General features: G+C 52.0%; 5 protein-coding genes across 5 annotated transcripts; 2 read left to right on the top strand and 3 right to left on the bottom strand.

Annotated features, from left to right (window-relative positions):
- Positions 1-445: 445 nt before the first annotated feature.
- M436DRAFT_39171 (FTHFS-domain-containing protein) lies at positions 446-3,327 on the top strand (the record flags this gene model as incomplete). Its single annotated transcript, XM_013575495.1, has 2 exons — positions 446-3,162; positions 3,219-3,327. 2 exons carry the CDS (start codon positions 446-448, stop codon positions 3,325-3,327), a joined length of 2,826 nt encoding a protein of 941 aa, XP_013430949.1.
- A 516-nt stretch (positions 3,328-3,843) lies between these two features.
- On the top strand, positions 3,844-4,434 carry M436DRAFT_60212 (uncharacterized protein; the record flags this gene model as incomplete). The annotated part of the gene is made up of 1 exon (XM_013575508.1): positions 3,844-4,434. The coding sequence occupies one exon, from the start codon at positions 3,844-3,846 to the stop codon at positions 4,432-4,434; it is 591 nt and encodes a 196-aa protein (XP_013430962.1).
- Positions 4,435-4,595: 161 nt separating this feature from the next.
- Positions 4,596-5,978, bottom strand: M436DRAFT_39144 (glycoside hydrolase family 39 protein; the record flags this gene model as incomplete). Its single annotated transcript, XM_013575492.1, has 1 exon — positions 4,596-5,978. The coding sequence occupies one exon, from the start codon at positions 5,976-5,978 to the stop codon at positions 4,596-4,598; it is 1,383 nt and encodes a 460-aa protein (XP_013430946.1).
- Positions 5,979-7,789: 1,811 nt separating this feature from the next.
- M436DRAFT_78126 (putative cytochrome P450) lies at positions 7,790-9,307 on the bottom strand (the record flags this gene model as incomplete). Its single annotated transcript, XM_013575818.1, has 2 exons — positions 7,790-8,193; positions 8,245-9,307. 2 exons carry the CDS (start codon positions 9,305-9,307, stop codon positions 7,790-7,792), a joined length of 1,467 nt encoding a protein of 488 aa, XP_013431272.1.
- Positions 9,308-10,669: 1,362 nt separating this feature from the next.
- M436DRAFT_78125 (uncharacterized protein) lies at positions 10,670-11,572 on the bottom strand (the record flags this gene model as incomplete). Its single annotated transcript, XM_013575817.1, has 1 exon — positions 10,670-11,572. One exon carries the CDS (start codon positions 11,570-11,572, stop codon positions 10,670-10,672), a length of 903 nt encoding a protein of 300 aa, XP_013431271.1.
- Between the last annotated feature and the right edge of the window lie 1,389 nt (positions 11,573-12,961).

Genomic DNA, 12,961 nt, shown 5'->3' with positions numbered 1-12,961 from the left:
CAGTCCCAAGTCGACCAAGTGGTAGCAAGTTGAACCAAGCGAGGCAGAAGCAAGAGGAGCGCCTTCCGGTGGCAGGACGTCTGGAGCTCTCCCCAGACTCAGTGACACACAGTCCACCCAAATTCTGCTCGATTGTATGTAATTGAAACCAACCCGCCGCGCCTGCCCCACGCCCACGCCAGGCCTCCGTCACTCCATTCACCTCTCCTGTCCAGTGTCTCGTTGTAGTTGTTAGCAGAGTGCTTGCATACTCTTCTCAAAGTAGAAGGTGGACTGCCCTCGAGCCATGCACGGCCAATTGATCAGCGGTCGGCGTATCGCCCTGCGGGGCCAAAATCTGCGTTTTCTCGTCAAGTCACCCTCGTCCTCGTCCTCGTCCTCGCCCTCTCTTTCCTTCCTTTCTCCCAACATCCACCGCGCTGCCTTCAGCACCACCCTGCGCCAAATGACGGCCCAAAAGATCGATGGCACTGCCATCGCAAAGTCGATCCGCGAACGCATCAACAAGGAAATCACCGACAAGAAGGCCGCCAACCCCCGCTACAAGCCCTCGCTCAAAATTGTTCAGGTCGGCGCCCGCTCAGACTCGTCGACCTATGTGCGCATGAAGCTCAAGGCCGCCACCGAGGCCAACATCGACTGTGACCTCGAGAACTACCCCGAGGACATCAGCGAGTCGGAGCTCCTCTACCACATCGACCGCTTCAACAACGACCCTTCAATCCACGGCATCCTCGTCCAATTGCCTGTCCCCAAGCACATCTCCGAGCACGCCGTCACCTCGGCTGTCGCTGATGAGAAAGATGTCGATGGCTTCGGCGTAGCAAACATTGGCGAGCTGGCCAAGCGCGGCGGCAAGCCCCTCTTCACACCCTGCACACCCAAGGGAGTCATGGTCCTGCTCAGCGAGAGCGGCGTCGATATCAAGGGCAAGAACGCTGTCGTCATTGGCCGCAGTGACATTGTCGGCAGCCCCGTCAGCTACCTTCTCAAGAACGCCGATGCCACCGTCACCGTGTGCCACAGCAAGACCAAGGACCTTCCCGGTTACGTCAAGCAGGCCGACATTGTTGTCGCTGCCATTGGCGCTCCTGGCTTCGTCAAGGGCGAATGGCTCAAGGAGGGTGCCGTCGTGATTGACGTGGGTACCAACTACATTCCCGACGAGACCAAGAAGTCGGGCCAGCGTCTGGTCGGTGACGTCGACTACGAATCTGCCGTCGAGGTCGCTTCCCAGATCACTCCTGTCCCTGGTGGTGTTGGACCCATGACAGTGGCCATGCTCCTTCGCAACGTCGTCGACTCGGCCGACAGCTACTTTGACCGCCAAAAGTCTCGCAAGATCACACCCCTTCACCTCAAGCTCGAGCAGCCCGTTCCCGCCGATTGGGAAGTGTCGCGCAAGCAGCACCCCAAGCTCATCACCAAGCTGGCCTCGGAGATTGGTCTCTCGGCACACGAACTCGAGCCCCACGGCGCCTACAAGGCCAAGGTCAGTCTCGATGTCCTCAAGCGTCTGGAGCACCGCAAGAACGGCCGCTACGTTCTGGTCGCCGGTATCACCCCCACTCCCCTCGGTGAGGGCAAGTCGACAACCACCATCGGTCTCGTCCAGGCTCTCGCCGGTCAGCTCGGCCGCATTGCCTTTGCCAACGTCCGCCAGCCCAGTCAAGGACCCACTTTCGGCATCAAGGGTGGTGCCGCTGGTGGTGGCTACAGTCAGGTCATTCCCATGGACGAGTTCAACTTGCACCTGACTGGCGACATCCACGCCATCACTGCCGCCAACAACCTGCTCGCCGCTGCCATCGAGACTCGCATCTTCCACGAAAACACACAGAAAGACGGTCCTCTGTACAAGCGTCTTGTGCCAACCCAGAAGGGCAAGCGCGAGTTCAAGCCCATCATGTTCCGCCGTCTCAACAAGCTCGGCATCGACAAGACCAACCCCGACGACCTGACCGAGGAAGAGATTCGCCGCTTTGCTCGTCTGGACATTGACCCCGACACCATCACCTGGCGCCGTGTGCTTGACGTCAACGACAGACATCTCCGTGGTATCACCGTCGGCCAAGCTCCCACCGAGAAGGGCCAGACCCGCCAGACTGGCTTCGACATTTCTGTCGCCAGTGAGTGCATGGCTGTCCTTGCTCTCAGCAACTCTCTCCCCGACATGCGTGAAAGACTTGGCCGCATGGTCGTGGCCAGCTCTCGTGCCGGCGACCCCGTGACTTGCGACGACATTGGTGTTGGTGGTGCCTTGACCGCCCTCATGAGAGATGCCATCAAGCCCAACCTCATGCAGACCCTCGAGGGTACCCCCGTCTTTGTTCACGCCGGTCCCTTCGCCAACATCTCGATCGGTGCTTCTTCCGTCCTTGCCGACAAGCTCGCTCTCAAGCTGGCCGGTACCGAGCCTGACGAGGACTACAACTCGAGAACTGGTTTCGTCGTTACCGAGGCTGGCTTCGACTTTACCATGGGCGGCGAGCGCTTCATGAACATCAAGTGCCGTTCTTCTGAGCTCAAGCCTGACGTCGTCGTCATTGTCGCTACTGTTCGTGCCCTCAAGACCCACGGCGGTGGTCCCGCCATCACTCCCGGTGCCCAGCTTCACGAAGTCTACCGCACCGAAAACATCGACATCCTCCGCAAGGGCTGTGTCAACCTCAAGAAGCACATCGAGAACGCCCGTCAATACGGTGTCAAGGTTGTCGTTGCTATCAACAAGTTCGAGACTGACACCGAGAAGGAGGTTCAAGTCATCCGCGAGGAGGCTCTTGCTGCTGGTGCTGAGGATGCCATCCCCGCCAATCACTGGGCTGAGGGTGGCAAGGGTGCTGTCGACCTTGCTCAAGGTGTCATCACTGCTTGCGAGAAGGCCGAGGCCAACGACTTCAAGCTGTTGTACGGACTCGAGGACTCTGTCCAGGAGCGTATTGAGAAGATCGCCAAGAACATGTACGGCGCATCTGGTGTCGAGTTCAGCGAGACTGCTCAGAAAAAGGTCGACGCCTACACTCGCCAGGGCTTCGGCAACTTGCCCATCTGTATCGCCAAGACACAGTACTCGCTCTCGCACGACCCTGATCTCAAGGGTGCGCCTTCAGGCTTTGTTGTTCCTATTAGAGATGTCCGCATGGCTGCCGGTGCTGGTTACCTGTAAGCTTCAATCATTCCATTCCACTACCGCACTCCTTTGCTAACCAAGTCGTCAGATATGCGCTCGCTGCCGACATCCAGACCATCCCTGGTCTTCCCACCGCTCCCGGCTACCTCAACGTCGACGTTGATGCCGAGACCGGCGAGATCGATGGTCTCTTCTAAGGTCGTCTCACTCTCAACAACGAAACGACTCGCATAATGTACGACTATGGGTGGTGATTGGGGCTTCAACATAACAAAAATGACTTCAACAGCGTCGGTGTTCCGGGATACTATTTTAACAATTTTTCACAAGGGATCAAATGTTTACACGAAACAACAACGAATGATAACGGATACAAGACGTCAACTTAACTTTGACTGTCGCAGGTGTGGGAAGATAGAATCTTAGATGTAGGAAAGAATATCCGCATGGATCGCAAATTGTTTTCCTCTACCTCTTACCGTCTTCTCTCAGTACTCGCTGGCTATTCCGAGTTCGGGATTGTTTCACACATGGCTTACAATAGATCCATAATGCCTTGCTGAGCGCATTGATCGCCTAGACAAATATCTTGGCTGGCACCTAACCGATGTTTCGTCCCCAATCTATAGACTTCACATATGATCACCACTCTTTGATTCCTTTTTCCAATCAAAAAAACAGACAACCTTGCCAACATCCAGTCTGCGAACAAGATGGATGACCCTGACCAACCACTCCAGGAGCACAGCAGAATTGAGGACGACTACAACATAGACCATCTGGATGAGGGATACGACATCTACGCTCTCTTCTGTTTCGAAGACATCCCTCTCGAGATGATCGACGATATCCTCGAAGGAACCGCGAGGGAATCGTCCTACATCTACTACTACTGGCTGGCTGATGACTACTCAACTCTGCCTCAAGAACAAGACGGTGAGGAGATCGAGGGAACCGTACCACCTCTGCCTTGTACCTGGCGGTCTTCATTTCTTGGTTCAACCGTCGAAGCGGCATTTGAATGTGTCAAGAACGCCCCAGGCAAGCTCCTGAACAGAAAGCATATCGTCGGGTTAGCCAGGAAGCTCTTCGAGGAAAGACGGACGCTGAAAGTCTATCGTATGGAGGGAGCCGACCCAGATTTTGCCGTCGAGCTGGGCTTGGATGTAAAACCAGGGAATATCACGGGAGTCGGAGGAGAGGCGCACACAACCATCTTGGGGCTGTTTTACGACGTGGGACAGGCGACTGGGGATTCAATGTCTGGGAGTGGAAGGATGAAGGATTACCGTTTTGTTGAGTAGTAGTCGTGAACCAGGCAGGAATCATGTGTCAATTATGAGCAAGCTGTGGCCATTGTTCGTTTTGCACAAAGCAATATCTAAAATCGGTACGAGATCAAGCTAATGCCATCATTACATGCCGCGGATCCCACAATGCCTATCTTCGTCAAAAAATACTCTGCTCAGATATCAAACTCGAATGCCCAAGCAGTATTCTCATCCTGTGAAGTCTGGAAGACTGGGAAAGTGACCGAATCACCATCATATTGGTGTCCATAAACACCACGATCAGAAGGACCCGCCACAGCGCCAAAGTGTCCTGCATCATCAAAGCCCCAAGTCTGGATGCTGAGAGTGCCCGACGACGACAGACCCACAGCGGAAAGTCCGGAGATGGTGATATACCAAGTTCCCTGTTGATTGAGCACACCAGTGAGAACGCGGACCTTATCGCTGCCGACGGTGGTGAAGACATCCATGACGCCGTCGCCAGTGGAAGTAGTGGTTGCTCGCTCGCCAGTCATGTTCTGGTGGTAGTATTTGTAAACATTGAACTCGCCGTTGCCCTGATATCCAGTACCAGTGTAATCATTAGTGTCGGTTTTAGTCAAGAGACTAGCGAGGAAGTCACGTAACTGCCAGCCAGACAGCCAGTTTCCTCTCAGACCTCTGAGATTGTAGCGTTCCAGTCTAGAGATCCACCAGGCGGCTCCGGCGGAAATTTGCTGATTAAAGGTGGCGTATTCGTTGATGTTGATCTCGCGGTCGGGCAGATTGTATTGACTTCGGATATCGGCCCAGCGAGGGACATCGTTGGCAACATCGCCGGGCTCATCATGCCAGGTATACTGGTCAGGGATGGTGTTGTCAGCCACAATACGTTGCACCCAATTGGTCCACCAATCGTTGCCGGTGTTGGGCTGAGAAGCGTAGGAGGGTCCACTGATCAAAACTCCATTCAAGTCCGAGTCTGACCTGATACGATTGTACGTGCGAGACCAGAGATCCAGGTACTGCGCCTGCGAGCGATCCCAAAAGGAGCCATCGGGTTCATTCCAAGTGTCATACACCAGACCATCCAGCATGTCATTAGCCTTGAGATCTCCAATCAATTGGTTGAGATAATTGTCGTAATCAGTCCAATCGCCATTATCGCCCGGCCAATTGGATGACTGATTCGCGTGATCAGTGCCCCAGATATCGTGAGGTAGGATGATAACTTTCGCCCCAAATTTGCGGGCTTGGAAGTAATTGTCCCTGGTATTGTTGAAACGTGCGTAGTACGTCTCGAGACCATCAACCCAGCCGCCAGCTTCCATCTGGGCTCCACCAATACGGGCGTAGTTGAAGCCCATGTCGCTGTAGAAGTGGTCTGGAATTTGAGTTGGGTCATCTGGGATTCCGTAGAGCACGCCTGCAGCCAGGTTTTGGGGAGCTCCGCGGCGAGCACCGGTTGTTAGGTTGACTGTGGCGGTGTCTTGGGAGGATTGACGAGGTAAAAAGTTTGGTGCTGCATTGATGCAAAGAGGCAAGGTTGCCAGAAGAGCAAGAATGTTGACGCCCATTGGGATAGATCAAGAGGTGTTTGAATATCGTGTTGCTGAGATACCTTTCGAATTATTGGTGACCAGCTCTGGGGGAGGATGGTGATCAGCATTATATACATGTTCGCTCCCCACAAAAGCCTCCCGCAGAGCCTTCCGCGATTGTGTGGATGCATCTGGGGAACTGACCTCGAGAATCTGGAGACCATTCTCCTCCGGAGACGACGAAGATCATGCCGTGCAGCACGAGAAGGTCGAAGAGGTGAGCAGTGCAGATCAGTTGGCCCCTCCGGAATAGTTGCTCGTATAACTCCTACTTTACGGCCATGTGGATGGATGATGATATACCTCGTGATCAATCATCCAGCTTGAGTATCTGAGCCAGGGCTGCCGGCCCGCTCTACTTCAACCGAACAATCTACGTCTAGGGACATTTTATCATAGAGCAAGTGTAGATCTACCCCTCCGGAATCTGTCAAACATGCTATAGATCTGCATGGGGTAAAACTTAACTCCACCAGACTGGAGAGAATTGAGAAAGCACCGCGACTCAATTGACACTTCGCAATCAATTGTCCTTTTCGGCAACTCTAAAGGATGATAAATCACTTGCATTATCCATGTAAGTGCCATAGCAGGTGATGACCTGGATATAGCTGTAAAAGAATCTTGTGTATGGAGCTGGCAGCCCTGTTCCGCCACTGTAGAATCTTTTGTCCACCAATCTTTCCTGCAGCGACGGGAATTCGACTCTGTCGCAGCTTTGATGACTTTGGAACAGATTGACGATCCAGCGTAGACTGTGAAAAACGCACCACCAACGACTCAAGAGGCTTGAGTCGCGGCTTGATGATAGAAGCAATGCGCGATGTTGTTGTCCAGCGAATAAGTGATGGTCGAAAGATTGTCCTTTTCGCGCCGAGCTCTCACCTGAGCCGCGACCTAGATATGCTTGTGGTTGGAATTGGAAGAAGTAGCCCACGTCAAGAAGCGGAGAGGTTTTGTACGTGTGTTATCGATGTTCTAGGTTGTATGTGTCGACAGTTGGAAGTGTGTCGTCGTCGCAAATAGCGACAAGCCTTCTGAGGACGCCCTCGCTCGCTGCTGTCCAGAGAATTTCCTCGATTCATTTCCCTTCTCGACTACATGTTGCTGCCAGCTCACAATGTTTCATGCCTTCCTTTTTCCTAACAACTTACTTCTGACGTAGCGACGGGAGAAGAATATAACTTTTTCTGCGGTAAAATTACCTAGCTGCACCGATCGTCATGGAGCATCTATCCGAGACGTTATTAATAGTCTAGAAGCACTAGGATCTCATACTGTTCTCCCAATCGCCTCAATGACCGTTAAGCCAGCGATGGCCCACAGGGCGGTCATGCTTTCACTGTGGTGGATAGGTCTGCCTATGGCTTTGGCAATACTCTGCGTTGCTCTACTGCTCTGCTCTACAGAGCATAACAGAGCAAATAGAGCTACATACATACACCCATCGTGTATTGTGTGAGCAGGTAGACAATCCCTCGCTAGGAGGTCCTGCGTTCAACTTAATTTGTTATTTCAATAGTCTCTTTGGTATACACTACTACCCACTCTACTGGCAGCCCTTTCTTGACACTCCTCTTCACGATTCATGATCATCTTACCTACAATGGTTGGCTGTGATGAATAAGTTCTGACTGGATTGTAAACATGAATGCGAGCAGAGGACAGATGACTGATTGTGAATGAATTATAGCTACTGTGGACTTGCCGAGGTGGCGACGATCGTAGCCGAGGGTCTCAACTAGTGTATTATCTAGCTATGACCTCTTGTCGTACTCGAGACACATCTATTTGTGGACACGACGCACTTCAATCTTTGCGAATGGATCCACCATTCCATAAAAGCCGGAATACATTGGCTTCGGCTTATATCCTTCCTGCAATCGCAAGTCGTAGTTGAGCAACATGTGAGCAAGACACAACTTTAACTCGGTATCGGCGAAGAAGCGACCGGGACAAATCGATCTGCCTAGACCAAAGGATGTGTGTTCCTTGCTCGATGCCGTGAAGACTTGCGAAGACGCTCCCGAGTCGCGGAGTTCAAGATAGCGATGCCCCTTGAAGGTTTTTGCAGAGTTGTAGATGTTCTCGTCCCACATCAACGACGAGTCCACTGCAATGTGGGTGCCCTTTGGCACTTTGCCACCGTCGGGCATGATTGTGTCGCGCAGGGCTTTGCGCTCGAGAGAAACTAAAACATTCATCAGCTTAGGAATGTCACGTTGAATGATTTGCAACTTACCAATAGGCGGTAAAGTTCGCTGGCCTTCCTTCATCACACTGTCAAGCAGTTTCATCTTGAACAAGGCGGCCATGGTCCATCCAGACTCCAAGACAGCTTGCTCGATCTCCTCACGCAGAGAAGAGATGAGATCAGGGTGTGCGGCAATCTCTAGAATGGTTTGTCTCAAGGCCTCGGAAGTCGTAAAAAGTGCAGCGACTCCGAGACCCAGCTGCTGGGCGGCCATATCGACTGGGCGGCCACCAGCTGCTTTCGTGATCCATTCGAAAGCATCATTGTAGTCAACATGGCTGTTGGCGCGGTCGGCATTCCTCTTGACATTCTCTTCCTGCATAATGATGCGAGCACGTTTCATGTTAGACCGACACCTGTTGGACAGAGCGTTGAAGCGTTGTGCGATGGGTCTCAACGATGCAGGCCACTGATGTAGTTGACCGATGGCTGTAAAGAAATCCAAGACATATGTGACAGTGAGATCCACCCATTCTTGATTCTTCGCTAGGCGGGGACCAACAAAGATCGAGGCTGCTGCTGTTGAAACGATGCTCGTAGTGTCTTGATGCCAATCGATGGCATGCCAAGCTTCAGACTCTGTCCATCGTTGACCCAATGCTTCGACGATATGCGCATTGAGCACAGGCACGGCACCATCGTTCTTTGAGAGTTTGGACTTGATAACGGTGGTCAAAATATGACTTGGATGGTGGAGTGCTGTCTGCCCATCAAAACCAGGGTACCCGCTGAAGTAGTCTTCTTTGACATGCTCTACGTGGTCAAGATCTTTGTTGTTCTTGACCCACTCAGTAAGCGAAGAGGGCAGAATAAGCTTCGTGCCTTGAGGTGTTTTGATGACGATCGGGCTACCATGATCTTTGATGCCATTGGCGATCAGCTCCTTTGCATTCGCTTGGTACTGCTGATGAGCTTTCTTCTGATCCCGGTCTCCACAGTAAGAGTTGACGATTGGGAAGGAGAGTTGCTGCTTGGTGTTGAAGCGATAGAAGATAGTTGTAAGGACAATAACAACCAAGGCATAGCCAAGTTGTTTTATGAGTTCGCTCATTGTAGGATTGGGTTTGTCGGTGATCGAGTGTTGGTGTCCATTGCTGCCTGTTGTACCACATACACTATATATACTCAAGATTGCAGCGTGAAGTGATACAAATTTCTTTACAGGTTGACACTATTGTTGTTTTCGGATTCTCGGTTGCTGGTGGTGTTTGTTTGGTCGGAAGCTCGGAAGCGATTCAACCCGAGCTATGAAGGGTGAGTACGGGCGAGCTTCTTGCACGGTGTCCCAGAATGGACACAGCCTTAAGCACAGCCCATCGGCTGCTCAACGACTTCACAACTTCAATGGTGAATAGCAAAGAGCGCAGTCGAAGAAGTTAATCAATACGCAGATACGGGTCTAAGCTATACGACGAGACGTAGACAAGGAGACAAAGAGATAAAGAGGTGATAGGTAACATACCAACGACTTGAGCAACTCCCCTGAGACCTCCATCGCTTAACGAGTTTCCTAGCAATATCGTTATAGCAATATCAACCACTGCTAGTATCTAGACTCGAACACCAGTCATGAGTGTTGCTTACTGCTACATACGAGAAATCATTTTCAAAACTTTTGACCACATTTTCAAGTTGGTTGCAAGAGCTGAAACTCATTCTCAAATGCCGCTACCATGTGTGCATCATTATAAGCGTAGTAATGGTGAAGATTATATAAATATATCGAAATGGGGGTCCCACTGAGGCAGATCCATCAGCTCCTCGTCATATCGCTCAGGGTCCCAGAACTTGTTGTTTTCGTCCATTCGAGCACGTGGCTGTGTGTCGCAAAACCTTGGAAGAGACAAATCAATCAACTGGCCGGTCGTGTTGAGCATATCTATTAGTTCTACGACATCGGGGCTCAGTCGTTCAGCAGTGAGGGATGTGACGTTGCTAGCAGACGCAAACGATGTAGTATCGATGACGAAGTCGATGACCACAGATGCAACACCCACGTTGTCGTTATCAAGCCGCAATGAATTGAGAATAGAGAGCTCTGTCAACTTTGACAAGTAATCAGAGGACGATTGGACAAGAAGAAACCCATATCCTAGCCGTACAGACCGAAGCCGCAAGGAATTACCTGCTTTCCACCAATATTTCGATCGCATCAGCTGCGAACCATACTTTTGACACTCGAAGGTCTGACCTCTGTTCTGTGTATCGTCATAAACATATCATACAGTGAACATTAGAATATACCTATATATTGAATCTGATCATTACTACATTACAAGTGCAAATACAACGCTCGGTCGCTCGACTGTCCGAAATCGCTAAGTCATTTGTTCGCTCCCATCGCTTTTACCTCCAGCTTCTCACACGCCACAATGTCGATTTTGTAGAGCCAGAACTGGGTCAAGTCTCTCCTTCAGTGAGGTCCTCCCGGGCCGCCAGCTGGAGGGGGAGGTGGGGGGTTGCCACCGCTGCCACCGTTGCCGCTGCTGCCGGTGTTGTCGCCATTGTTGAAGAGCTCAGCAGTGCTATCCTCGAGAGTACTCTCTTCGGCAGAACCAATATCAGCGCCGAGATCCGCAGCTTCGTTGGTACCATCTCCATCGATAACGTTACCTTCCGCGTCAACAGGGTTGCCGACAGCAGAAAGACCGGCGTCGTTTGCAAGATCACCAAAACCGTCAGAGATCTTGTTCAGCTGACGCCTGAACTTGGGTGGTGGTGGAGGGGGAGGGTTGCCACCACTGCCACCGTTGCCACCGCTGCCTGTGTTGTGGCCATTGTTGAGCTCGGCAGTGGCGCCTTCGAGGATGCTCTCTTCAGCAGAGCCGATGTCAGCACCAACCTCTGCGGCGCCATTGGTGCCATCTCCATCGACGATGTTGCCGTACTTGTCGACAGGATTGCCAACCACGGAGAGGCCAGCGTCGTTGGCAAGATCACCAAAGCCGTCAGAAATCTTGTTCAGCTGGCGCCTGGCGGGAGCACCTTTGACACTTGCGATATCATTGCCAACGCCTTCCTCAATGTTCTTTGTCGCGAAGCCAGAAGCGTTGTCCAGGTCAGTCAAGACGGAATCGCAGCCACTGCCGACTCCAGCAATTTGGCGCTTGGTGTTGGCGCCTTTGACACCTGCAATGTCGTTGCCAACTCCTTCCTCAATGTTCTTGGTTGCGAACCCAGAAGCATTGTCCAAGTCGGTCAGAACGGAGTTACAGGCGCTGCCGAATCCAGCAATCTGAGGAACGGGAGCGGCAGTAACGAGAGCCAGCTGCGTTACAGCGGCCAAGAAGATGATTGATCTGTTGATGGAAGGCATATGTCTCAGACTTGGGACACTTTGAAAAAAATTGACGGGAAAGTTCAGTTGAGAGGATCTAGAGATGATGTGCTGTCTGATACCAGAGGTGTTGTTATTGTTGATTGATGGATCATAGAACTCAGGAGGGCTTCAAGGTCATATTTGTATCCAGAGCTGTCATGTACGGTTGAATAGAACATGATTAGACATGGGGCCCTCTGCCATGACTCAAAGCCTCTTGCGTAGGCTTACGGATGATGGCATATACCATGTAGCGTTCCTCGGAGCCTCTGGTGACTGTGTGCTATACTGAAGTAGACCGAAAGAGAAAAGGGCTCCTCCGGCCCTCGAGGCTGGACTCGGAGGGCTGTCCACTACCTCGAAGCAGGAGCAGAGAGTGTTGATCACCACCTACAGAAAGGCTCTCGGAAGACTGCGGCGATTGTACGCTGCCCAGAAACGGAACTGAACGCGGCTGATCAGAAGCTAAGTTGCTTTCGTGAGCCGACCAGGCCACGGTTTAAGTTTCGGAAGATCAAGCTTGAACTTCGCACTGTAAGCTGCAGCACCTGAGGTAGTATACAAAGCTCGTAATGACGAAGGCGGTGCATACAACTCCTCTGAGGTCACCAGCTCCTTTGAGGAGTATAGCAGGATGAAGTCACTGTGCGGGCTCGTCAGGACACTGCTGTCAATGTCAGAATCAATTGCCGAGTGCTTGGAATGCACTATTTGTTGCTCTTGCAGCGGAAAGAGCCTCTCCAATAATGCTCCAGATGCCTCAGTCGAAGATCGAGCCGGATTAACATCGTTTCTGAGCTATAAAGTGCCCTGACTCTACTTTGGAGAGCTTTGACATCCTCGCCCTGTAGATTGAGTATCGCGGCAAGAGGCTGCCGAAAAGCCATGCCTGAGCATACTGTGTAAGTGTGATGCCGTCTATCCGGTTTACGGGTCCATACACACTGTGTCAGCTGAATATGTGTCGCCGTGGCTTGCGAAACTTTGAATCCTGACCGTGATGGTATGCCGTGAAAAGGAAGGTGACTGAGCTTCTAGGACGTCACTGACGCGTGTGCAAGGTCGGCGCTATGTAGCGGAAGGAAGCAAAGGGTCATCGACCTCGAATCTTCGGAGCCTTTATGCGCCATCCACTGCAGGGACGCACAACCATTCCCGAAGGAGGGTACCGATGAGCTTGTGTGTAGAGCCAAGATCGAAGCCAATACCAATCAAGCGTCCAACGTCCGAGGACGTGCCCTTGGCATGACCGCGAGGCGTCACGGGAATAAGACATCCCAACTACTCCGCATCAGGAAAGCCGAACAAGGGTGGAAATGTCTCCTCAGTCTTGGCGTCACGATCAATCACCTCCGATGACGGACGTGCATCTCCCGTCCGGACTTT

Source organism: Aureobasidium namibiae, assembly GCF_000721765.1.
Source record: "Aureobasidium namibiae CBS 147.97 unplaced genomic scaffold scaffold_2, whole genome shotgun sequence".
Taxonomy (NCBI): Eukaryota; Fungi; Ascomycota; class Dothideomycetes; order Dothideales; family Saccotheciaceae; genus Aureobasidium; species Aureobasidium namibiae.
This window is presented reverse-complemented; position numbering and strand designations above follow the sequence as displayed.